Source organism: Salvelinus sp. IW2-2015, linkage group LG8 (assembly GCF_002910315.2).
Source record: "Salvelinus sp. IW2-2015 linkage group LG8, ASM291031v2, whole genome shotgun sequence".
Taxonomy (NCBI): Eukaryota; Metazoa; Chordata; class Actinopteri; order Salmoniformes; family Salmonidae; genus Salvelinus; species Salvelinus sp. IW2-2015.
Genome location: NC_036848.1, coordinates 26,936,814 through 26,964,322, shown reverse-complemented (window position 1 = coordinate 26,964,322; position 27,509 = coordinate 26,936,814). Strand labels below are relative to the sequence as shown.

The 27,509-nt window shown below is 43.0% G+C and overlaps 1 protein-coding gene across 3 annotated transcripts; it reads right to left on the bottom strand.

The window, feature by feature from the left end:
- Positions 1–40: 40 nt before the first annotated feature.
- LOC111967645 (inhibitor of nuclear factor kappa-B kinase subunit alpha) lies at positions 41–26,509 on the bottom strand. 3 transcript variants are annotated; one of them, XM_070444825.1, is made up of 22 exons: positions 26,452–26,509; positions 25,735–25,843; positions 21,689–21,783; positions 19,879–19,996; positions 19,572–19,641; positions 19,393–19,481; positions 19,136–19,225; positions 18,883–19,007; positions 18,663–18,770; positions 12,488–12,623; positions 12,031–12,225; positions 11,765–11,867; positions 11,412–11,535; positions 11,028–11,179; positions 10,762–10,823; positions 10,464–10,573; positions 8,899–8,948; positions 8,629–8,734; positions 3,348–3,495; positions 1,891–2,027; positions 1,646–1,745; positions 41–383 (listed from the first exon to the last, which is right to left on the bottom strand). In XM_070444825.1, exons 2-22 carry the CDS (start codon positions 25,837–25,839, stop codon positions 321–323), a joined length of 2,286 nt encoding a protein of 761 aa, XP_070300926.1. In that variant the 5' UTR covers positions 25,840–25,843; positions 26,452–26,509; the 3' UTR covers positions 41–320. The 3 variants fall into 3 exon arrangements, with proteins under 3 accessions (XP_070300926.1, XP_023848606.1, XP_023848608.1); XM_023992838.2 differs by lacking the exon at positions 26,452–26,509 and adding an exon at positions 26,357–26,444 and having other exon boundaries at positions 25,735–25,841; XM_023992840.2 differs by lacking the exon at positions 26,452–26,509 and adding an exon at positions 26,032–26,436 and having other exon boundaries at positions 25,735–25,841.
- Between the last annotated feature and the right edge of the window lie 1,000 nt (positions 26,510–27,509).

Genomic DNA, 27,509 nt, shown 5'->3' with positions numbered 1-27,509 from the left:
TAGTAGTTAAAGTGAATGACCACACATCAAAATGTACAACAAAACCGTGACTCCATTTTGTTAACGACATTCAGTCCTTAGTGTTACTTGGTTGGAGAGCAGGCAGGGATTAGCTAGACGCTGCCTTGTTTGTTGTTGACATCAGAGACAGCCGGTGGCACCTTAATTGGGGAGGGCGGGCTCATAGTAATGGCTGGAACAGCATGAATGGAATGGTATTCAAAACATGGTTTCCATGTGTTTGATGCCATTCCATACACTCTATTCCAGCCATTATTATGATCCATCCTCCCCTCAGCAGTCTCCTGTGGTTGACGTATTCACACATTTCGTTTTTGCAGTTTTGTAGACGTTTCATATTTAGTCCAGCTCCAATCTTGGTCCTACAAAGACAAACCAAGAGATGACGACACAAAGCTACATTGAGGTCAGGTTTTAAGGTTGTCGCTGTCACAAACAAAGGGGTAACTGTAGAATGGCGTTTGGGTTGTGGTTTAGATATTAATCTCCGTTCCCTCCAGCAAGGCAGCCAACCTCCCATTTACATTTGAGTAACTTAGCAGACGCTCTTATCCAGAGCGACTTACAGGAGCAATTAAGGTTAAGTGCCTTGCTCAAGGCAGATTTAGCACTTAGTCGGCTCAGCGATTCGGTTACTGGCCCAACTTAACCGCTAGGCTACCTCCCCAGACTTGTTTTAAATGGATCAGAGTCTAAATGCAAACTCAGTTAGCCTTAAGGTAATGTTCTACACTTAACAAGGTCAGATAAGAGACATCCTGAAGGTCAAATGAGAAGGAACGAACTCAGAAGCTCATCACGCTCCTGACCTGGGATACCTAAGCCCACCCTTATAGGGAGTTGACCCACATAAGAGAGTGCTGGGTAAATGACGCACACCAGTGGTGCCAACTAAAGAAGAAAGTATGTGTTTCAGGTATGAATCACATATTATAAAGACTTAAAGGGGGGCTGAACTTTCTGATTTGGGCTTTTGTCACAATGTAAATGCGACAATATTTTAATGTTGCACATCTTTTAGTTGTCTCAAATGCTTTAAATATTTGTATATGAATTTCTACAATTTATTTGGTTTGATGGTTTTAAGTCATTGAAATTTGAAGCTATTGAAATTGTCCCAATATTTTATTCCTTGTGTAATTAACTGATGGTCCCTAACTAGCCCCATATGGATATCGAATGTCAAAACAAACTGACCATTACTAATCGGGTCACGTGCAGCTGCGCTGCGATTGATGATTACTTGGTTGCTGCCAGCTGAGGGCAGGATTGAAATAAACCTAACCCAAGGAAAACTTACAGTACCCTTTATTATGTTACATGACATTTTTTTGCTATCATCTCACAAATCTCAATTTTGTATTAGACTAACTTTATGACCCTAATTATCCTATTTACACTTTGTAGTAAATTTTGACACTAGAATAAAATGTTTGACTCTTATCGATGCCACATAAGCCATTTTCAAAACAGAAGTTGCTTTTTAGGGGCAGTCTCTCTTTAACACACTGAAGAAAATGTGGTGAAGTGCAACAGTGAAATATAAGTCACTGCATTTACAGAATACCAGGAAACAGGATTCCATTACAAGTCTAGCTAGCTTTGAGAAAATGGCCTAACTTACCACTACGCTTTTGGACTGCTCGTCAGCAGCTTCTTGCATCAGGCTGGTCAGCTGACTGAGGTACTTCTGGTTCTCCTGAAGCAGTCGTGGGGCAGCATCACTGGAAGGGGCGGGGAGAGAGAGAGACAGAATAAGTCACAATGTATGAAGGACATTCTTTTCGGTCTGCTGCTGAATGTCTGGACATTCCTTTCAATATGCTACACAACACATAAACCCTTCCTGTCTGCTGTATAGACCAGTACCTGTCATTGGGTCCAGGTAGGGAGGTGAGTGGGTGAGGGGAGCTGATGGGCTGGGCAGACTGGGCCCACTGGGACACCTGCAGAGGGTTGGACGACTCTGGGCTGGCTGCTATCGAGTTCCTTGCAGAATTCTGAGCCTGGGAGAAGACAAATGCCATTACTCATATAGAACACATGTTCACATTATGACCTAGGCTAAGTGAATTCTATAGAAAATGTACCCTTTGCTAAGTCAAGTCAAGCCCGCCCCCTTGGTTACTGTTGCAACCTCAGACATTTTGGGAAGCCCTGGGAAGCCCAATTCTCCAAACTAGTGGAGAAAAACACTCACAATGATCGTAAAACTGTATTTTTAATACACAATGAAATTAAGCAGACTGCTTCTTGCTAATCAGGGGAACCCCTGGTATGTTGTGGTGGACTATCATAACAATTGCTTCACAGGAACATGGTAAAATTACATTTTTAGTGTGACTAGACACTGGATGGCTCTGAATAAACTGTCAGCATGCAGTCAAAGATACTAACCACTCTCGGAGCTAATTAGTGCTCTCAAATCATATAATGTCGACAATAGGTGTTATATTCATAATATAGCTAGCTTAACTAGCTAAAATACATTTATAGAAAACAAGTTATATTAAGTGGCAATATGTAACTTTTTTGTCAACCTGACCAAATTCACATAGAAATGTGAGTTAGAAATATATCATTCTACTTGAAAACAAGTCTAAGAAGCGGTAGATCTGTTCTATGTGCGTTATTTCTATGCTTCACGTTCTTAAGTTTTGTTTTTGCGTCTTTTACTTTCAGTTTTGTACACAAGCTTCAACCAGCTGAAACAATATTTTTGGTTATGGAAAATATATTTAGCAGTGGTTTAGATAGTATATAGAATCATTGTACCATCTTATTTTGTCACATAAATTGAAATTAGGTTAACTATTAGAGTTTTACCAACGGCGAAATGGCGTAGCAATTTTTGCATAGTGCAACTTTAATGGCTAGCTAGCTAGCTAGCATTTTCAATGGAGGCAGTGCCAGTGTAGCTAGCTAACCTGCTAGCAAACAATGGAACAAAAGTATAATTTCGGATTCGAAAAATATCCCAACAGGCTCTGCATTTTAGGAATCACAGTTGCAAGTACCCTGGTGCACTTAAATTATTTTGCCATTTAAACAATACATTTTTGGATGAAAAATCTGTTTTTGCCATTGCCATCATTGGCTTCCATGCGTTTAAAACTAGAGCTTGTTTGAGGCTTGTCGGACACGAGCTACCTTGCTCGTGTCCGACCAGCAATTGGTTGCCCATAAATCTGGGACGAGGCTTAGCAAAGGGTCAATTGCACATTACTTAAAATAACCCAATGCCATCTTATAGTAAATTATATGACTTCATGATTTTATGACTAACTTTACTGAAGTTCTATAGATAAAACCTTATCGTCACTCACACAAGCAATCTTCAATAGGTGCCAGAACTCTCTCTGTCTCTTAATCTGCATCTGCATCACGGTGTTGTCGGCATCCTTGATGTTCTCCAGTGTCTTCTCGATGCGCGGGAACAGGTCAATGATCTTCTGCTTGCTCAATAAGATCTTACTGCATGGGGAAACAGAAGGTAAACAGTGTTTTCCACTTAAATTAAGTAGGGTACTTTTCAATTCGTTAGTCAGAAAAGCCTTCCGAGCCCTCTACCTCTAGACAGAACAATATGCATTTTCTAGCGATCTTTCGATAGGTCAGGCACCTGTCAGTCAAAGTCAGCGATGATGACGAAACACTGCTGGTTTGACGGTCTGCTGTCTGTCCCGCCTTTCGGTACCTGGTTGTATGTGTTTGTGCCGTGGTTGCAGTCGAGGGAGAGAAAATTAATTTGCACATTCCATATAATGTGAGTGAATTTGCACTTCCCATATGTGGTAATGATGAGTGGAAATCCACTTAGCTTATTGTTTTCTGGCATATTAATTCATTTTATTTTGCGTGCAGGGTCCGACATTAATGATGGCCTGGGACCAGTAAAAACATGTTGGGACAGTAACTGTTCAGCACATTTTGGTATTCCAGTTCAACATTTACCTACTCTGTCGCAGTCTACCATTGAAGACACACAGAAAACGCAGACAAAGCTCTCCCCTCGCCCTCCATTTGGCAAATCCGACCATAACTCTGTCCTCCTGATTCCTGCCTACAAGTAAAAACTCAAAACAGGAAGTACCAGTGACACGCTCAATAGGAAGTGATCTGATGAAGCAGATGCTAAACTACAGGACTGTTTCACTAGCAAAGACTGGAATATGTTCAGGGATTCATACTATAACACTGTGGGAACGACGTGACCCTACGTACATATCCCAACCAGAAGCCCAAATTTATAGGCAACATCCGCACTGAGCTAAAAGGCTAGAGCTGCCACTTTAAAGACCGGGATACTAATCCATCGCTTATAAGAAAACCCCCTATGACCTCCGTTGAGCCATCAAACAGTCAAAACAGGACCAAGATGGAATCCTACTACGCTGGCTCTGATGCTTGTCGGATGTGGTAGGGCTTAATCTATCACAGATTAAAGGGAAACCCAGACACAAGCTGCCTAGTGACGCCTTATTAAAATTTATTCAGAGTCTGTGGCTTCAGGCTCGTGCAATGATGTCTGGAGAGCAGGCCAGCAGCGGAGAATACCCTCTCCGTGCTTGCAGAGCCACTGGGGAGGGATGCAGGTAAGAAAGGGTTATTTTGCCTAAAAACCTTTAGACCTATCAAAACGGAATGCTCCTTGAAAGAGGTAATATGCCAGGCCTATTGGGCCAAAATCAATGGTGGCCTATTGTATTGATAACAAAACAAAAATAAATTTAAGATATCAGATTTTTAGTTCATAAATACTTTGCTACAATGACACTTAGCTAGCTACCCACCTCTTTATTTTGTTAGCATGTGCACATAGTAAGTACAACATCATGCTTTCGGGATACATGTTTTTTCAGATTAGACAATGATTCTTTAGTTGTGGACACTACATCACCCCACTCCCTCTCTTGCTCTTGGTCCTCCTCAACTTTGTAAATCACCTTGATTTTGCACCTGTGTGTTTTATCAGTTTCTTTATGAAAATATTTAGCAAACTCCATGACAGTAGCTAAAGCAAAGGGCTATAGCATCAGACAAGTAGACTGCAAATGCATGCTGGGCTGGGCATGCCCTGAGCTGACAACATGAGCACTACTTGGAGAGCTATAGAAGCGAAATTGGAGAGGGCGAGAAGGCCAACGCTCCAGCCTTTGGGAAACTTGCTCCACGCCCCAGCCAAATTTGGCAGGCTCCTTGCTCCGCTCAAATACTCTGTTACCAGGTCGTGTACTCAGAGCATTTGCTGACCAGCTGGAAAGTGTCTTCACTGCCATTTTAAACTTTTCCCTGACTCAGTCTGTAATACCTACATATCTTAAGCAGACCATCATAGTCCCTGTACCCAAGAACACTAAGGTCACCTGTCTAAATGACTATTGCCCCGTAGCACTCATCTGTAGCCATGAAATGCTTTGAAAGGCTGGTCATGCTCACAACACATTATCCCAGACACCCTCGACCCAATCCAAGGGGTGCGTGCTTAGTCCCCTCCTGTACTCCCTGCTCACCCACGACTGTGTGGCCACGCACGACTCCAATACCATCCTTAAAGTTTGCTGACGAGACAGTGGTTGACCTGATCACCAACGACAAGACAGACTATAGGGAGAAGGTCAGTGACCTGACAGTATGGTGCCAGGACAACATCCTCTCCCTCAACAAAACAAAGGAGCTGATTGTGGACTACAGGAAACAGAGGGCCGAGCACGCCCCCATCCAAATCGACCGGGCTGTAGTGGAGCGGGTCGAGAGCTTCAAGGTCCTCGGTGTCCACATCATTAAGGAATTACCATGGTCCACACACACACCAACAGTTGTGAAGAAGGCACGACAATGCCTCTTCCCTCTCAGGTAGCTGAAAAGGTTGGGCATGGGCCCTCAGATCCTCAAAATGTTCTACAGCTACACCATTGAAAGCATATTGACTGGCTGCATCACCACTTGGTATGGCAACTGCTTGGCAACTGACCACAAGGCGCTACAGAGGGTAATACAACAATTTAAGATTTTACTGAGTTACAGTTCATAAGGAAATCAGTCAATTTAAATCAATTCATTAGACCCTAAGCTATGGATTTCACATGACATGACTGGAATACAGATCTGCATCGGTTGGTCATAGATACCTTAAAAAAAGGTAGGGGTGCAGATCAGAAAACCAGTCAGTATCTGGTGTAACCACCATTTACCTCATGCAGCGCGACATCTACTTCAATGGCTGTGCGAAGTTGCTGGATATTGGCGTGAACTGGAATACGCTTTCATATGCGTAGATCCAGAGCATCTTCAACATGCTCAATGGGTGACATGTCTGGTGTGTGTGCAGGACATGGAAGAACTGTGACATTGTCAGCTTCCAGGAATTGTGTACAGGTCCTTGTGACAGTGGCGTGCATTATCATACTGAAAGATGAGGTGATGGCGGCAGATGAGTGACACGACAATGGGCCTCAGGATCTCGTCACGGTATCTCTGTGCATTCAAATTGCCATCGATGAAATGCAATTGTGTTTGTTGTCCGTAGCCTGCCTGCCCACACCATAATCCCACCACCACCATTGGGCACTCTGTTCATAACGTTGACATCAGCAAACCGCTCGCCCACACGACGCCATACACACTGTCTGCCATCTGCCCGGTAAAGTTGAAAGCGGGACTCATCCGTGAAAAGCACAGTTCTCCAGTGGCCATCGAAGGTGAACATATGCCCACTGAGTTGGTTACGACGCTGAACTGCAGTCAGGTCAAGACCCTTGTGAGGACGACAAGCACGCAGATGAGCTTCCCTGAGATGGTTTCTGACAGTGTGTACAGAAATGTTTCTATTGTTCAAACCCACAGTTTCATCAGCTGTCCGGGTGGCTGGTTTCAGATGATCCCGCAGGTGAAGAAGCCAGATGTGGTGGTCCTGGGCTGGCGTGGCCACACGTGGTCTGCGGTTGTGAGGCTGGTTGGACGTAGTACCAAATTCTCTAAAACAACATTGGAGGCAGCTTACGCCAGAGAAATTAACATTCAATTCTTTGGCAACAGCTCTGATGGACATTCCTGCAGTCTGCATGCCAATTACACCCCCCCCCCCCAAAACATCTGTGGCATTCTAATTTGTGCACAACATTCGAGAGAAATAAGATTTTTGAGCATTTCTGGGATCTTTTAGTTCAGCTCCTGAAACGAGGCACTAACACTTTACATGTTGTATTATATTTGACGACTCACACCAACTTCTTCTGCTCCTCTGTCGTTCGCTACAAACTTTAGTCAGAGTACCATCATTGAAGTCGTTTGTTGTGACGAGGGGCGTGGTACTAAACAAAGACGTCAACGATTGGATCGTCTCCAACCAATTAGAGTATCAAAGCCAATGACGAATTTTCAAAACACCGCTTTAATCCACCTGTGTTTTGGCTCAACCCATCGGTTTCTGGACCCATCAGACAGCCCCGAATGTGTTTGCATTCAGTTAAGGGTTGGGAAGGTACTCAGATCCAGACTCATTGTGGAGAAGAAACCAACATCTACGGGCGTGGCGAAGCGATTGGCTGGAGCAAGATGTCTGGGTAGCCAGGTAACCCGCGAGTCAACTTCGAGCAGTACATGAGTTTCCTTCACACCGCACACGCGAGCTGTCCAGAGCAAAAAGAAGCGCCCATCAATCTACTCGCAGAGCTTATTTATGTATTTTAGGGAAAGTGATTTACAACAGTAAACCTTAAATAGTGAAAATATGCAGGCAACTGTCTGCATATTTTGTAAAAACTGTAAAAAGAAAGCAACAAAAAGACACCTAGCATTTGTCTTGGCTAGCCTACTGGAGCCATGTATATGTCTTTTGAAATGTTTCTTATAGAGGCAGCGTCCCATTTTCATATCTTCTCAAAATGACATACTGTACTTTAGAAACAAATGTATACAATGCAATTCTAAAGAAGAGTAATGACTGGCATTGCTAAATTGTATTAGCCAGGTTTTTAAACTATATCATAATAACCAAATGTAGCCTATTAATAGCTGAATATAGAGAGAAAGCATGCCAACCTATCGGCCCTGCATGACCCCAAGCTAATTTCCTGCAATTCTACACATTTTGCAGAGAAGAAACTTTGCAGTTCTATAGATTACCTTAGTGAATTTATGTTCAAAAACAACATTTTGGGGGGAATACAAGTAGTACTATGGATACTAATATCCTTGTGAGCCTCCCAGGACCATGTTGCCCATAGTTAAGAACATACTGTAGATTAATATTACATAGTATTGTATTACACCCTCTTAACTTAATTTACAAATCCCTTAGCCAAAATTGGTGTAATCTGTTGTTAGCAATATTCATAAAAAATAAACAAACAATACATATAATATAAATACATTTCGAGATCTGGCCGTGGACCCCCTGCCGCAGACCCTCGTTTGGGAACCTCAGCAGTAAGGCACATTGTTGCGAAACGTTTAGAATGAGGTAAAAATATATTGCATAGAACAGACGCATGCCTCTCTAACATGCAGAGTATAGAATCAGGTCAGCTTTATTAAGGGCATTTCTATCTGCAGCGTTCAGTTGGTGACGTGACAGTCCACTGAACAGTCCCAAACCCTGCTTACCTGAGGTGTGTGTAGAGGTCTCTCAGGACCTTGTCCTGGTTCTGGACAGTCTGTATAATGGCTTTAACCATCTCCGAGCTGTCACTGCTCACACCAGGGTCAGGCGCTGAGGGAAGAACAGCACACAGGTGTCAGAACGTGGTAGTGTTTAGACAACTACCGTCGTACGATTACAGATTCTATTCGATATCCAAAAGTACTACAGTGCCTTATTGAAATTGAAAACAGCTTCAATGCAGTGACTGTATTTATTGAACAAAAGTGGCTTACTTCGGCATTTCATTTTTAGTTGTTTGTAGAGTTCAATCGCCTTGTCCTCCCTGAAATCAAGGAATAAACGATCAATTCTCCTAGAACATTCATTTAAATCTTGTTTGAGGCATTCAGAATGATACAGCAGTTGACCCTGTCTTCTTAAAATGTGCATTTGAGTCCTCTAGATGTATAGGACAGGCAATGCAAGTGACAAACAACATCAGGTCACCTACTAGCAAAATCAGAAGCCAAACATTTCAATGAGGCTCCATCTACTTCCACAACTTCCTGGCACTTCCTAGACCAGTGGTCGCCAACCGGTCGATCGCGATCTTCAAGGCATTCCTAGTCGATCACCAAATATTTCTGTAGAAAAGCCAACGAACGATAAAGGCTTGCACTCCTTTTTTAAAATCGTGTTGACCTTTTCGCCAGTATATTCACTTGATTCAAAAGTCCTGCGCACCTGGTAAGCAAAGTGTTCCCATGAGACAAACTCCGCCTACCTGGCAGACCAGGCAAATGTGTGACTAAATTGAGTGCATCTACTGCGCTGACCAATCGGATAGCTCAAATCACCATGGCTACAGAGCTTCCATGACCCTGGCCAGAGCCAAGTTTAATAGGCTACTAGCCTATGTAAGATTTAATAACTTTTAAAACCATGACCACAGAGAGACTGTCAATGAATATGGCAAAGAGCTGCTGTTTTTATGAGTGAGTATATGTTTAAGTTTATATTCAGCACTGTCAGTTTTTATTCAACGCTATCGCAAAACGTGTTTCTCCGTACTCCCGTTCGGGCTGCAGCTGCAATGAATGAGTAGCCAAGTATCGATAGCCCTGCGTTTTATTATTATTAGCAGTTTGTTGTGTCGACTGTAATAACTTTCTCTGGTCATAGGAACAACATTAATTTGTGCATGAGGCAGATGCGGTGCGACTCGAGTTTCGCCATCAGGTGGAAGACGGGTGTCCCCTCTCTCTGGTCAGTCTCACCAGAGGAAAGGAAGAGGAGAGCTGGGACCGTGAGAGGCGGTTGGGAAAAATAGTTTTGAACAGTCATCCAACTCTGAATTCCAAGTCGGAAACTCTGGCATCTTTCTAGAGCTCCGACTTTTCGACCTGAAGATCACTGACGTTGTGATTTGACCACGTTGACCATCAGATGCAGGTACCATCAGTCCAGTAAAATAAAAAAGCTAATTATTTCATTTCATGCTCCACAGTGCCTCACAAGTGCTAAACCAACTGATCTATTTTGTTGTCAAAGCTCGAGTTTTGAAATATAATATGGTCTGATTAACAATATTGGCAGGCCAATCATATAGCCAATATGCTGTGATAAGGTATTAGGCCAACTGCCCAAACCTCATTCCTACAAAACTGTTTGTGTCAGGTTAATGTAAAAAATATTAAAAAAATTAATAAAAATCTGAGCAGTAGATCTCAGCTTGCTTTTTGACTGCGAAAGTGATCTTGACTCAGAAAAGGTTGGTGACCACTGTCCTAGACCCTTCATGCATTTAATTCAGTAGAGGCAGACAGTCTGTCATTCCTGCCTAGAGTAGAACACTCACAGCTGCTCCATGATGTCTCCTTGGCGACGAGCGTAGGGACTCCTCTGCAGCTCCACGATCTCCGAGTGTAACGACATGATTTCCTCATCCAGGTGGCTCACCTCGGCCACCTAGTGGACAAAACATACATTACACATCGGGCTCAGACAACGGGTGTAGCTAGGGATGATTAGGATTGGTGGGGTAATCTGATCCTAGATCTGTGGTTAACTTGTACCTCAAGCCATTCACAGACAGCAGCTCAACCTAAGATGACCAACCCATGCGTTCAATACCAAAAATCCATCCCAACCAGTACCTGTGCATATGCAGCCGCCTTCTCCTCATTCTCCTGCCAAGCTTTCAGCATCTTCTCAGAGGCTGTGAGAAAAAAATTCTCATGAAAATAACCAACACTATCTTGTCATAATACAAAACCATGGTTGCTTCTAAAATGGCACTACTCCCTCCTTTGCGCCCTGGTTTAAAGCAGCACTCTATATAAGGAATAGGGTATCATTTCAGCTGCAGGCCATGTGGGTGACCATTCCTGGCACTACCAATCATCAGCCAGCCAATACTCACAGATCCCATAGTGCATCTGATCGCTGTACTTCTCCAGGTCGTACTGGATACTGCTCTTGAAGAAGTCCAGCTTGGCCTTCAGCTGCTGGGAGAAGGCAAACATGCCGTTCTTGCACCGGGTCAGGTTGGTGTTGTAGCGCAGGAGGCTCAGCCTGGACAAACCCACAGAATATAATAACTTTGTCTGTTAAAAAAACTAAAATGTACATCAAAATAACAAGATCACACATGACATAGACGAAAAAGCAAAGAGCTGATTCTTCCAAAGCAAGTCTGGAAACTTCTTTCAGCCATTCCAGTTTGAGACATTACCAAATTCAAAAGAAAGAATCTCGCTTCCTTTAACTTCACTGTTTTGGTGTCTAGTAAAGCAGGCTTACTCACATGGCAGCCCTCTGGCCCTGGAACAGTCTGCTGTAGTCGTCCTTCAATCCACAGATGTAGCTCACCGCCTCGCCCCACACCTTCTTCAGCACCACCAGGGGCAGCGGGGACTTAGCCTCCCGCACTGAGAAAAAGGACAACAAGCTCCTACATAAGGCTTGGTACATATGACTGAAGACATCTTTGAACCAAACCATGGAAGGAACACAAGTTTAACTGAATGCTCAATTCTGTTTTTGTTGTCTAAGAATTAAAAAAACACTACCTCTATTTAATTGCATGAGCTTGTATTTCCATCTGATCGCCTTTAGATCTATAAATATTTATCAGCAGGCAGAGAAGGCAGTACTCACCAATAGTGTTGACTTTATCAGGCAGCTGTCTAGCACTGAAGGGACCAGAGTACTTGGTGAGACTCTTGTCAAACAAATAGATGATGTAACTGTCCCAGCCTCGCTGCACAACACACAATGACAACCACTTTACATGGTGGTCAATTGCTAAATATGTGAATGCTAAACAGGTGATTAAGATTTCCAATGTGTTGTATCAAAACTATAATCTAAAAAATTACAACATTACAACACTGAAAGTAGCAAAGTGGAACCAAAGTCTTTACCACCCCGTCGAGGACACACTGGGCTGCGGGCTTCCTGGGGTCCAGCGACACCCCTGTCTCCTGCAGCAGCTCCTGGTTGACCAACTCGATCTTGGTCTCAGTCTCGATGCGGCGCTGCAGGCTATGGAGGCTCTCATCTGGGGCCAGCTGGAAGGAGTGGACCTGGGCCGTGGTCATGTTCAGGATGTGGACAACCTGCCAATGGGATAAATGATATGAGTAAAATAAAGGAAGCTGATTGGCTAGCAGATGGAGTCAATCCAAAATATCAAGCACAAACAGGCAAACTTAACATTTGCTTAAAAAGTATATTATGTGTACATTAACACACTATGGGAAATATAAGCGTTAATTGAATCTTGTCCATGAGAAAATCAAATAAGAGCCCAGCCTTAAGAGACACTTGAAAGACTATTATTAGCTCAAGAGATACAGCATGATACGTTACAGAACTAACCCTCATGCATAATATCTGTTCCAGCACTTCAAAGCACAGGGGTTTCTTGCTGTCAGCATTAGTCTTGCCTCCTCTCTGGACAGGGTCCCATTTCAGCATCAGCTGCAGCAGCATCTCCATGGGCTCCAAGAGTGTTCTGAATGAGTGCAATGCAAATTAACATCCCCCGGTGGAGGGGAAACAAATTCAATCTATACAGGTCATGGTCGTTTCCCTCAAGTTACCGTCTTGGTTTTTGATTTTTGCTGCTCAATGAGGTGAAACTTTCAGAATGTGGTCATTAACTGAGCTGACACGATTCCCTGTTCTACTTTTGACAGACAACCATGTTTGTTCTCCACAATAAGACTTAAAAAAAATCTCAATGTTCTGTTACTTGGCACCCTAATGAACAGGACCCTGGTTTCCCAGGTTGAAAATTAGTCTGTGGCTAAGAGATAAGGAAGATGACCTTTTAATGGCGTCAGACCGGGGCTCCTGCATCTGTCCTCGTGCTCCTAGACCTTAGTGCTGTTTTTGATACCATTGATCACCACATTCTTTTGGAGAGATTGGAAACCCAAATTGGTCTACACGGACAAGTTCTGGCCTGGTTAAGATCTTATCTGTCGGAAAGATATCAGTTTGTCTCTGTGAATGGTTTGTCTTGTGACAAATCAACTGCAAATGTTGGTGTTCCTCAAGGTTCCGTTTTAGGACCACTATTGTTTTCACTAAATATTTTACCTCTTGGGGATGTCATTCGAAAACATAATGTTAACTAATAATAATAATAATAATAATGTTAATGAACAGGGCTCCGGGCAGCCGAGCGGAAATGGAGGAAAACTCGCCTCCCTGCGGACCTGGCATCCTTTCACTCCCTCCTCTCTACATTCTCCTCTTCTGTCTCTGCTGCTAAAGCCAATTTCTACCACTCTAAATTCCAAGCATCTGCCTCTAACCCTAGGAAGCTCTTTGCCAACCTTCTCCTCCTCCTGAATCCTCCTCCCCCTCCTCCCCCTCCTCCCTCTCTGCTGATGACTTCGTCAACCATTTTGAAAAGAAGGTCGACGACATCCGATCCTCGTTTGCTAAGTCAAACGACACCGCTGGTTCTGCTCACACTGCCCTACCCTGTGCTTTGACCTCTTTCTCCCCTCTCTCTCCAGATGAAATCTCGCGTCTTGTGACGGCCGGCCGCCCAACAACCTGCCCGCTTGACCCTATCCCCTCCTCTCTTCTCCAGACCATTTCCGGAGACCTTCTCCCTTACCTCACCTCGCTCATCAACTCATCCTTGACCGCTGGCTACGTCCCTTCCGTCTTCAAGAGAGCGAGAGTTGCACCCCTTCTGAAAAAACCTACACTCGATCCCTCCGATGTCAACAACTACAGACCAGTATCCCTTCTTTCTTTTCTCTCCAAACTCTTGAACGTGCCGTCCTTGGCCAGCTCTCCTGCTATCTCTCTCAGAATGACCTTCTTGATCCAAATCAGTCAGGTTTCAAGACTAGTCATTCAACTGAGACTGCTCTTCTCTGTGTCACGGAGGCGCTCCGCACTGCTAAAGCTAACTCTCTCTCCTCTGCTCTCATCCTTCTAGACCTATCGGCTGCCTTTGATACTGTGAACCATCAGATCCTCCTCTCCACCCTCTCCGAGCTGGCATCTCCGGCGCGGCCCACGCTTGGATTGCGTCCTACCTGACAGGTCGCTCCTACCAGGTGGCGTGGCGAGAATCTGTCTCCGCACCACGTGCTCTCACCACTGGTGTCCCCCAGGGCTCTGTTCTAGGCCCTCTCCTATTCTCGCTATACACCAAGTCACTTGGCTCTGTCATATCCTCACATGGTCTCTCCTATCATTGCTATGCAGACGACACACAATTAATCTTCTCCTTTCCCCCCTCTGATAACCAGGTGGTGAATCGCATCTCTGCATGTCTGGCAGACATATCAGTGTGGATGACGGATCACCACCTCAAGCTGAACCTCGGCAAGACGGAGCTGCTCTTCCTCCCGGGGAAGGACTGCCCGTTCCATGATCTCGCCATCACGGTTGACAACTCCATTGTGTCCTCCTCCCAGAGTGCTAAGAACCTTGGCGTGATCCTGGACAACACCTGTCGTTCTCAACTAACATCAAGGCGGTGACCCTTCCTGTAGGTTCATGCTCTACAACATTCGCAGAGTACGACCCTGCCTCAGCAGGAAGCGGCGCAGGTCCTAATCCAGGCACTTGTCATCTCCCGTCTGGATTACTGCAACTCGCTGTTGGCTGGGCTCCCTGCCTGTGCCATTAAACCCTACAACTCATCCAGAACGCCGCAGCCCGTCTGGTGTTCACTTTCCAAGTTCTCTCACGTCACCCCGCTCCTCCGCTCTCTCCACTGGCTTCCAGTTGAAGCTCGCATCCGTTACAAGACCATGGTGCTTGCCTACGGAGCTGTGAGGGGAACGGCACCTCCGTACCTTCAGGCTCTGATCAGGCCTACACCCAAACAGGGCACTGCGTTCATCCACCTCTGGCCTGCTCGCCTCCCTACCTCTGAGGAGTACAGTTCCGCTCAGCCCAGTCAAAATGTTCGCTGCTCTGGCACCCCAATGGTGGAACAAACTCCCTCACGACGCCAGGTCAGCGGAGTCAATCACCACCTTCCGGAGACACCTGAAACCACTCTTTAAGGAATACCTAGGATAGGATAAAGTAATCCTTCTAACCCCCCCCTCCCCTTAAAAGAGTTAAGATGCACTATTGTAAAGTGGTTGTTCCACTGGATATCATAAGGTGAATGCACCAATTTGTAAGTCGCTCTGGATAAGAGCGTCTGCTAAATGACTTAAATGTAATGTTAAATGTTAACTTTCACTCCTATGCGGATGACACACAGCTGTACATTTCAATAAAACATGGTGAAGCCTCAAAATTGCCCTCGCTGGAAGCCTGTGTTTCAGACATAAGGAAGTGGATGGCTGCAAACTTTCTACTTTTAAACTCGGACAAAACAGAGATGCTTGTTCTAGGTCCCAAGAAACAAAGAGATCTTCTGTTAAATCTGACAATTAATCTTGATGGTTGTACAGTCGTCTCAAATAAAACTATGAAGGACCTCGGCGTTCCTCTGGACCCTGATCACTCTTTTGACGAACATACCAAGACTGTTTCAAGGACAGCTTTTTTACATTTACGTAACATTGCAAAAACTGAAATTTTCGGTCCAAAAATGATGCAGAAAAATTAATCCATGCCTTTGTTACTTCTAGGTTAGACTACTGCAATGCTCTACTTTCCGGCTACCCGGATAAAGCACGAAATAAACTTCAGTTAGTGTTAAATACGGCTGCTAGAATCCTAAATAGAACCAAAAAAATGTATCAGATTACTTCGGTGCTAGCCTCCCTACACTGGCTTCCTGTTAAGGCAAGGGCTGATTTCAAGGTTTTACTGCTAACCTACAAAGCATTACATTGGCTTGCTCCTACCCATCTTTCCGATTTGGTCCTGCCGTACATACCTACACGTACGCTACGGTCACAAGACGCAGGCCTCCTAAATGTCCCTAGAATTTCTAAGCAAACAGCTGGAGGCAGGGCATTCTCCTATAGAGCTCCAATTTTATGGAATGGTCTGCCCACCCATGTGAGAGACGCAGACTCAGTCTCAACCTTTAAGTCTTTATTGGTCCTTTAAGTCTATTAAAGGTCCTATGATTGAGTGTAGTCTGGCCAAGGAGTGTGAAGGTGAACGGAAAGGCACTGGAGCAACGAACCGCCCTTGCTGTCTCTGCCTGGCCGGTTCCCCTCTCTCCACTGGGATTCTCTGCCTCTAACCCTATTACAGGGGCTGAGTCACTGGCTTACTGGTGCTCTTCCATGCCGTCCCTAGGAGGGGTGCGTCACTTGAGTGGGTTGAGTCACTGACGTGGTCTTCCTGTCTGGGGCTGTGCTTTGGCAAAGTGGGTGGGGTTATATCCTGCCTGTTTGGCCCTGTCTGGGGGTATCATCGGATGGGGCCAGTGTCTCCTGACCCCTCCTGTCTCAGCCTCCAGTATTTATGCTGCAGTAGTTTGTGTCGGGGGTCTAGGGTCAGTCTGTTATATCTGGAGTATTTCTCCTGTCTTATCCGGTGTCCTGTGTGAATTTAAGTATGTTCTCTCTAATTCTCTCTTTCGGAGGACCTGAGCCCTAGGACCATGCCTCAGGACTACCTGGCATGATGACTCCTTGTTGTCCCCAGTCCACCTGGCCGTGCTGCTGCTCCAGTTTCAACTGTTCTGCCTGTGGCTATGGAACCCTGACCTGTTCACTGTGATTACTATTATTTGACCCTGCTGGTCATCTATGAACATTTGAACATCTTGGCCATGTTCTGTTATAATCTCCACCCGGCACAGCCAGAAGAGGACTGGCCACCCCTCATAGCCTGGTTCCTCTCTAGGTTTCTTCCTAGGTTTTGGCCTTTCTAGGGAGTTTTTCCTGGCCACCGTGCTTCTACACCTGCATTGCTTGCTGTTTGGGGTTTTAGGCTGGGTTTCTGTACAGCACTTTGAGATATCAGCTGATGTAAGAAGGGCTATATAAATAAATACCCCTGCTATACACAGACAGAATAAGACAGGTGGTTACAGTGCCTTCAGAAAGTAGTCATACCCCTTGACTTATTCCACACTTGTGTTACAGCCTGAATTTAAATTATATATGTTTTTATTTACACATCTATACACAATACCCCATAATGACAAAGTGAAAACATGTTTTAGAAATTGTTGCAAATTTATTGAAGATTAAATACAGAAATCTAATTTACATAAGTATTCACACTCAAATCAATACTTTGTAGAACAGATTACAGCTTTGAGTCATCTTGGGTATATCTGTATCAGCTTTGCATATCTGGATTTGGGGACTTTCTCCCATTCTTCCTTGCAGATTTTCTCAAGCCCTGTTAAGATGGGGAGCTTCCACAGATTTTCAATGGGATTCAAGTCTGGGTTTTGGCTGGGCCACTCAAGGGCTTTCACATTCTTGTTCTGAAGCCATTCAAGTGTTGCTTTGGCTGTATGCTTGGGGTCATTGTCCTGTTGGAATGTGAAACTTTGCCCCGGTCGAAGGTCGTTTCCAATCTGAAACAGGTTCTCATCAAGGATTTGCCTGCATGTGGCGCCAATCATTGTTCCCTTTATCCTTACCAGTCTCCCAGTCCCTGCCGCTGAAAAGCATCTCCATAGCATGATGCTGCCCCCACACTTCACTGTAAGGATGGTGTTAGACGGGTGATGAGCTATGCCTGGTTTTCTCCAGACATATAGTTTTGAATTCAGGCCAAAGAGGTTCTCGTCAGACCACAGAATCTTTTGCATTATGTTCTCAGAGTTTTTCACATGCCTTTTTGCAAACTCCAAGCGTGCGGTTGTGTGCCTTTTTCTCAGGAGTAGCTTCTGTCAGGCCACTCTCCCATAAGGCCCAGATTGGTGAACTGCTGTAGAAACGGTTGCCCTTCTGGCTGGTTCTCCCATCTCAGCCAAGGAACTCTGTATTTCTGTCAGAGTGGTCATTGTGTTCTTGGTCACCTCCCTGACCAAGGTCCTTCTTGCACGGTTCCTCAGTTTGGTTGGACGGCCAGCTCTAGGCAGCGTCTGGGTAGTTCAATATTTTTTCAATTTCCCAATGATGGAGACCACTGTGCTCTTGGAAACTTTTAACACTAGAAATTGTTTTATATCCTTCCCCAGATATATGCCTCCTCACAATTCTCTCTCTGAGATCTACGGACAGTTCCTTGGACTTCATGGTATAGTTTCTGCTCTGACATGCACTGTCAACTATGGGACCTCATATAGACAGGTGTGTTTCTTTCTAAAACATGTCCAAACAATTGAATTGGCCAAAGGTGGACTCCAATCAAGTTGTAGTGACATCTCAAGGATGATCAAAGGAAATTGGATGGACCTGAGCTCAATTTGGAGTGCCATAGAAAATGCTTATGAAAATTTGATTTCTGCATTTCATAGACTTTTCCAAAAACATGTTTTCACTGTCACTATGGGGTATTGTGTGTAGATGGGCGAGATAAAAAAAATATTTGATCCATTTTGAATTCAGGCTGTAACATGTAGAATAAGTCAAGGGGTATGAATACTTCTTGAAGGCACTGTAATAATGACACTAGAATAGAATATGTGACGGTGTCTGACCTGCTCAGATTGTTGGGGTATGGTAGATGTGTGGAGAATCTGACTTCCCCATTCAATTCCTCCACAGCCATGATGTCTTTGGGACCTTTGTTCCGCACTTTGCTGGCCCTGAGGAATAACATATCAGATGGCATTCAGGATGGTTACCTAGTGCCCCTTGGAGGATCACTCAGAATTGAAACTAACACTTGAAAACTGTTAAATGTGCAGGGACAACTACCACTGGACAGGCTGAAGATTGTGCAGAAAAGGCCGGAACCCACAACTGCATTCAAATATCATTGTGCCAAAACTCCAGTAGTCCACTGTGACAGTGTAAGGCTTATTCTCAAATAATTCAGGGGCCTGGGGGGAAAAGATATGCAAGTATCAATTAGTAAGTCTGGTTTTAATTAATCGTGACTAACAGACAATGTCGCAACGTTAAGTCAACAGGAATCTAGGAGTGCTTGCAGGAGGGATAATATGCTCACCAGGTATTGTAGTGTTCCCACAAATGAAGTGCACAGACTCCCCTGGTCCAAGTCTTTGGCATAGCCCAAGTCTATAATTTTGTGAACCAACTGAACAAGGAAAACATTGTGACATATTAACATTGCAAGATGAACAGTAGTCTTTAAAAATAAATAACAGACAAAGTCACACCACAGAACATCAATAACACAAAAATGTAAACAGTTATAAAAAGGGCATGATGACACTGTGCGCTGGTCCATAAATATTAGGTTACCTTTCCATTGACTTCCTGGAGCACTATGTTTTCTGGTTTAAGGTCTCTGTGTATGATCTTGTTTTCATGCAAATACTGGATGCCTGAACCTGTATATAAAGACCATTCAGAAATCAGTTCTATGCAGACCCACAAATGATACAATTATACACAATTCAACAGTGGGGTACAGTACATACCAACGTCATTGAGCAGGGAAAGTACTTCACTTTCTTTCAGTCCACAGCAATTTTCAGGCTTGCTCAGCATCTGTCAAATTCAACCATAAACACATTGTTGGACAAATGCCTGCTCATGACAGAACCATTTTTTGTCACTGTGCCCTTATGTGAGGCATTTAACCCCTTACTGATCCAGGGGCACTGCAACATGGCTGATGCCACTCGGGAGTCTGTATATGTCAAGGAGGTTTATAGCAAATAAAAGAAAAAGTATGTGGACTATAAGGGAAATGGACAATAAAGTATTCATCTTCAGCTGCCCAACCTTTCTGAGGTCTCCCTTGGAACAGTACTCCATGGCCAGCAGTGGAAGGTCATTTAAGGCAATGTGCTTCATCTCCTCTGGCACGTCTCTGGCTGTCACTACATTGAGATTATTCAACCTGAATAGGCAAGAAAAACATTGTACTTGATAAATACAGTGCACCTGGAAAGTATTCAGACCACTTAACTTATCTAATTTTGTTACATTACAGCCTTATTGTGAGATGGATAAAAAAATATAAAAAATTGCCTCATCTACACACAATAACCCATAACAACAAAGCAAAAACAGAAGACATTTTTGCAAATGTATTAAACATGTATTTAGTTATTTACATAAGTATTCAGACCGTTTGCTATGAGGCTCGAAATGGAGCTCAGGTGCATCCTGTTTCCATTGATCATCCTTGAGATGTTTCTACAACTTGGAGTTCACCTGTGGTAAATTCAATTGATTGGAAATGATTTGGGAAGGCACACACGTGTCTATATAAGGTCCCACAGTTGACAGTGCATGTCAGAGCAAAAACCATGCCATGAGGTGGAAGGAATTGACCGGAGAGCTGCGAGACAGGATTGTGTCAAGGCACAGATCTGGGGAAGGGTACCAAAAAATGTCTGCAGCATTGAAGGTTCCTTCTTAAATGGAAGACGTTTGGAACCACCAAGACGCTTCCTAGAGCTGGCTGCCTTGCCAAACTGAGAAATCGTGTGAGAAGGGCCTTGGTCAGGGAGATGACCAATAACCCGATGGTCACTCTGACAGAGCTCCAGAGTGCCTCTGTGGCGATGGGAGAACCTTCCAGAAAGACAACCATCTCTGCATCACTCCACCAATCAGGCCTTTATGGTAGAGTGGACAGACGGAAGCCACTTCTCAGTAAAAGGCACATGACAGAGAGCTTGGAGTTTGCCAAAAGGCACCTAAAGACTCTCAAACCATGAGAAACAAAGTCTGATGAAACCAAGATTGAACTCTTTTGCCTTAATACCAATTGTCACGTCTGGAGGAAACCTGGCACCATCCCTACGGTAAAGCATGGTGGTGGCAGCATTATGGTGTGGGGATGTTTTTCAGCGGCAGGGACTGGGAGACTAGTCAGGATTAATGGAAAGATGAACGGAGCAAATTACAGAGAGATCATTGATGAAAACCTGCTCCAGTGTGCTCAGGACCTCAGACTGTGAAGAAGGTTCACCTTCCAACAGGACAATGACCCTAAGCTCACAGCCAAGACAATGCAGGAGTGGCTTCGGGACAAGTCCTTGAGTGGCCCAGCCAGAGCCCAGATTTGAACCCGATCTAACATCTTCGGAGAGACCTGAAATTAGCTGTGCAGCGACGCTCCCCATCCAACCTGACAGAGCATCTGCAGAGAATAATGGGAGAAACTCCCCAAATACAGGTGTGTCAAGCTTGTAGCATCATACCCAAGAAGACTCAAGGCTGTAATCGCTGCCAAAGGTGTTTCAACAAAGTACTGGATAATGGGTCTGAATACTTATTTATGTACATGTGAATTTAGTTTATTAATATATTAGCAATTAAACATTGCTAAAAACCTGTTTTTGCTTTGTCATTATGGGGTATTGCGTGTAGATTGATGAGGGGGAAAAAACTATTTAAACAATTTGAGAATAAGGCTGTAACGTAACAAAATGTGGAAAAAGTCAAGGGGTCTGAATACTTTCCGAATGCACTGTACAAGAAGCAAATGCCGATATTTCACTCATTGAAAAAGTAAAAGTCACCCAGTTCAAACGTGTGTGGCATTCAATGATGTACATAGGATAATACGATATAGACAAACTTTTTCATGATCTGGATCTCTCTGCTCCATCTGTCTTTGTTTCTTGCTGTCAACTCCAGGCGACACATTTTCACCGCAATCTTTTCTGATGTGTCCTATGGTGGAAAAATAGCAAGATTATGTTATAATACTTTTATTGCATCAAATGGGTGTTTTACGCAACAGAATAGAGTATTTTGTTAACTATTGTGTGTGTGTTCTACTGAGGATGGGCCTCTGGGAGGTAACACTGAGAGGAGATTTACAATGTCTTTTGGGTGATAAAACCTAAAGAGCATTCCAGAGCATGAGTTAATGTTTCTGTTCTATTTGGTACCAGAGAGAGATGGTTCCAGTTTGGAGTCGGGGGGACAGACAATGGTCTCTATACAATGAAAACTGTCTGCTATGTATTATAGGCATCTTTCATACAAATCTTAACCGTGTGACCCATTCTATATATCTGTTGTTTGTCATGTAGGTTGAAAGGGGTGTATCTTGGCTATAAAAGACCTTTGTACTTTTGTCTCGGGGCTCTCAACGAATCATTTGATCGTGAATCGTCAACCAGCCATCTTTATCGTAGAGCACTCAATCGATTCACTTTATATATGTGTGTTGTATTGACCTGCTTCCTCATTAATAAGTTATTAAATATTTAGTTTAAGTATAACTCTGACTTGTGTGATAAGTTTGTCTCTCCTCATTTGATAGTAAAGAAATTAACCACCACATTTGGCGATGAGGATGGGATGTGAATCTTCACTTGGTGACTGCTCCTGACGACCTGGGTAAATCATGCACGAGGGATCCCTCAAACTTGGGATCTGGTGAATTTCAATTATTTTAAATGTGCTAGTCAGGTATGCCCTGGGTTTGGTAATTTAGCGTTAAATATCTAGAATCTGTGTGAACTTGTTTTGGCCATTTAATGTTAAAAACATCCGGAATCTGTGTGAACTAGTTAAGACCATTTATGATATAGTATAAGATAGTAAGGTGCATTTGTAATTGTTTTAAACATGTACCCCATTTTAGAAGTATTGAAAGATGTAAATGTATGAGTTGCATTATCCTAGGAATTAATCATGAGATAGAAATTAGAAAATAAACCTGCAGGTTCAAATATTGTTGAAAAACAACTAATTGATTAGGTATGTTTGAGAATAGCATTGTGTGACTGTGATATGAGTTGAGTGAATATGGAAATGAGTCTTAATCTGACGTTTGGATTAACATATAGAAATATGCTTAATCAGATGATTGAAATTTGGATAATAAGCTTTGAAATAACGTTATCTTAGGGTTCTGTTCATTCACTGTCCATCATAGAATATCACGGGGTGGTATTGAGAGCGGGATGATATTTTAGAAAGCAGCGGAAGGTCTAGAGTTCCTGAGAGGCTTGATTTTGCAATGGTCTCTGGGAGGTTAGAGGATCCCATGAGGATCCCATGGTCATTGTCCGGGAAACAAAAGTGTCTTTTTTTTGTTCTGCTGGGAGTATGTTTGGAGAGCTGCTTCGTAGCTATGGAGTCCTTGAAAAAGCAAATGGAATGGTTGTTGTGAGTACCTATTTCTTACGTTTTATATGGATTCTGTGAATATATGAAAATATGATAAATTGTATGTGTGTATAATCTATTACTAGAGATTTGATAAAGTAATTCTGGGAATATAATTAGATACAATTTAAACCACCCATACGTAGACGTACATAGGTTGAGTTGGTATCTTTAATGTATAATTTGATGAAGATGAGGTTTAAGCATTATTAAACTGTCTACAAAGTCTGGGCAATTGTCTCAGAAACTGATTGGAGTGTGTCCACTTTTGGTTAACTTACCCTAACGATGTAACTATAAAATGCTTATTGGATTTTCTCTGTCTGGGTACTACATTTAAAATAAAACTGCCCGTAAGGCCTGAAAATGTGTTTTATTTTTTTCTTCCCAGTATGAGAGGAGTTGCTGGATTTATTGAATAAACCTTTTTCCATAAAGTTAGAGCGAATTAAGATGGAATCTCGACGTAATTTATAATGTCGTACAAAGCCTAGGGTATCCATCAAACTAATTCGATTCACTTCATGTGTGTGTGTGTGTGTGTTGTATTGACCTGCTTCCTTATTAATAAGTGATTAATGACTTAGTTTAAGTATAACTGACTTGTGTGATAAGTTTGTCTCTCCTTATTTGATAGTAAAGAAATTAACCACCACAGTCCTTTAGAAACAAGGGGGGAAAAACAGTAAAGTCTCATCTATTATCTCATCTTGTCAACTCAACAGATGTGCACTTATGAATTCACAGGGAGAAGAATACAAAACAGTAAGGTCTTTTTAAGCTACAGGGTGTTTTTCTCAAGTGGTGGCATGACCTTTGCCAAAAGATACTGACCCTACCGTTACAAAATACATTTTGAAATCTATATTATTCAATTATTGCACCCACACTGCTCGCGAGCGTCTGCGTTGCCAAGGGCTAAAATAGAAGTCAGTTCTATTTGTGACGCAGATCGCGCAGAAAGTACTGCCTCTCCCATCTCCTCATTGGTTTATAGAAGCAGGTACCCACGTGCCATCTCCTCATTGGTTATACCCACGTGGGTGACTGAAAGACGAACGAGGTCGGTGGCGGTAATGCACCTAATTTATGAAAGTTGCCAATCGCAGTATAAAGTCCAGAGAAGAAAAAGCCTGGAAGGAGGAGAGATGAGTAGAAACGATTCGGTTGACCGTTTTATGTGTGGATTAATTGTAGGAGTAGAGGACCTTGTGCATTTCAAGTAAAATAACAACTCAATGTTTATACGTTATCCCAGGACAAATTAGCTAGCAACAGCAAGCTAGCTAAATAGGACAAATTAGCTAGCAAGTGCAAGCTAGCTAGCTAAATTGCCATAAATGTTTAATGCTTTTCGACCTGGCCCCAAATTAGTGTAATTGGTTTAGAGTATGCTTTGATATTTTAACCTGCGTGTTGTGATCGCGTTTGGTGTGGGGGGACAAAATAAATGTATGCACGATGGCGCATGCGCGCAGCCGGTTTGGGTTCCGCGTTATACTTGTTTACAATGAGCTTCTCCGTGGAGCAGATGAGAGATATAGATCGGAAAACGTACATCAATGCAGCGATGGGATGTGCCACTACTCCAAAATATACCTTTATTCACACTGCTCTATCGAGAAGACTTAAATACTGCTAGTTTTCCCGGAAACCTGCAATTTTTCATCCCCATACTAGCTAGTAGGGCCAGGACGATACCATTTCGCAATATGTTTTCAAATGCAACATTTTTAACACGAAGCAGACCAAATTCTATTGGTCCTTAAAAAACCTGCTTTAAAATTGTGTGTGCTTTAGCTTGGAAAATAAATACATTTGACACTGGATGACAACATAATGGTGTTTGTTTCCAACATTAAGCCTGTTTTACTAAAGAAGTTAAATTTGTTTCGTGTTGTGTTTCCGTACCACGATACTAACGTGTATCGCGATAAAGTATCGTCCCGGCCCTACTAGCTAGTAGTAGCCACCGCTGTGGTGACCCGTTTTGGAATGGCAGTGTTAGCAAATCAGCTCATTTGTTTTTCAACATGATGTGCCATTCCATAATGGCTGATGTGTCTACTGCTAGCAAGCACGAGGACAAAAAGGGCAGTTTTTCAGGAAAACTAGCATTATTCCATCATTCTCGATGAAGCATTGTGGATAAAGGTACAATTTGTAAAACAGTGCATATCCCATCCCTGCATTGAGGTACATTTTCCGACCCATTAACACACCAGCTTCACAGTAATCATGATTGTATTAACATCCCTGTGCAGCTCAGTGTAACAGTAGGGTCGGTATCTTCTGGCAAATTTGAGCTGTGATATCATCCAGTCAGGCTTACTATTCACATCTAGGAAGTGGTTAACTTCCTTTCAACTATATGTAAACATACATCCAACTCTTGTCTGATTTGACAGGATATTCAGCTACCATGATTCAAGTCTGGACTCTGGAACAGCTTAAAGTACTAGGGATTACTTGTGAAAATGTGGCTGTTAGTTAAATACTTACATGATGTTGATACAGGTAGACATGGGCAAAACCGCCCATGCCCAATCTCTCTTTCAATTCCCAGTTCCCGCAGTTTTGGTTTTGTCTGAAAGGAGGCTTATCCATTGCTGTAACGTTAATAACAAGGAATATTAATGTTACATTTGGCTATGCAAATTGTCAACATTTCTAACTAGCCACATATGCGGTAAATGAAGCATTTACTAGCTAACTGTTAGCTTGATAGCTACTGTTTACAGCTAGTGCTAGCTAGCTAACGTTCGCTATTTAGCTAAACAACTTTCAAGTTTGCCATACCTTCGTTAGTGTTGCTAGTCAACTAGCGTTGCTAACTAACGTTAGCTATTAATTTAGCTCCCCTGTCTGATGTCCGTAAACAAAATTGATCAATGGGCAATATAAAGATACACGTTTAAACTTCACAATCGCCCATGTTTCCCTTGCAGGGTTGTACCCGTGACTGATCAACGAAGCTCGAAGACGAAAGTAAACATAGCTAGCTAACGTTAGATAGCACAGTTAGCTCGTTGGACAGCCAGCTAACGCTATTTGCTTGAACAAAAACGAATATAGCTGGTTATTACAGAAATCTTGGTGTAATAATAGCTAATTATTACGATACTTTGATATTTCATAAGACAGTCAGCGGCCGTTTTTTCATAAAAAGACAGATCTTGTGTTCGACTAATGCACCATGACAGGAATGTGTACTTTCCTAGATGTGACGTCGCCAAAAAACCCGGCTGCTTTTCTGAGGAGAAAAAAATGTGTCCGAAAGAGACATCATGCCCGTAAGGGGCACAAAGGCACGTGCCCACTCAGATTTGAGCAATTATTTTGGATTATTTTTTTTTTAAACATAAATCTATATATATTTTTTTACATGTATTTTTTATTTTATGTTAAATTAAGTATTAAGCCAACGTTTTATTATAATTATGTCTAAAAAAAAGATCTGTCAGTTGTATTTTGTCAGTTGTATTTCTCCAATGTACAGTAAGTGGTTCCTTCCAAAGGGGCACCATGGAGCAAACATGCTGGGCAGGATGGGAGAGACTATAAGGAAGTAGCTGATACTGTACCAAAACTGACCCTTACCTTAACCCAGTGGTAAGCTGTCATTGAGGACAGATGGGACCTGTTTTGAGCCCCACCTGTTTAGCAAAAAAAGTAATAAATAAAACTAATTATATATATATATATATATATACATTTTGTTTGCCTGTTTTGCATGTTATTTGGGCATTAATACGTGCCACATATCAGTCTGCAAACAATGTAAAAATAAATAAATCATTGAGTTATTGAAGCAGCATAAAAACATGGTCTCTTTTTTTGCTTTCTTGAGTAAGGCAGCTCCAAAATGCAGGTGTTTCAGCCTAGCTCAGTGCTTTCTGTGGTGGTGGGGCAGGCACCGGAAAATACGGAGCGTTGGGGTTGGTAATGTTCTCTAGTTGCGCCGTGATTGGCTCAGTGTTCTGTCACTCACGGGAACACTACGTCACCGAAAATTCAAACCCCTTTGGTGCTGCCATAGAGTTACATTAGAAGTGCCCATCCAAGAAGGCTCAAGGTCATTGGCCACAGATAAAATGACGTCAAATCACGTTATATCTACAGTAGGTTTGATTGGACTCAACATGTCAACATCGTACTTTCAAGATCTTAGCTAGCAAGCTAGCAGTTATCATCATGAATCAAGTCGACAACCTACTGGCAAATCATTTTCAATCCTTGTCATATGAAGATAAATTATGGAGAGAAATTATAGCTAG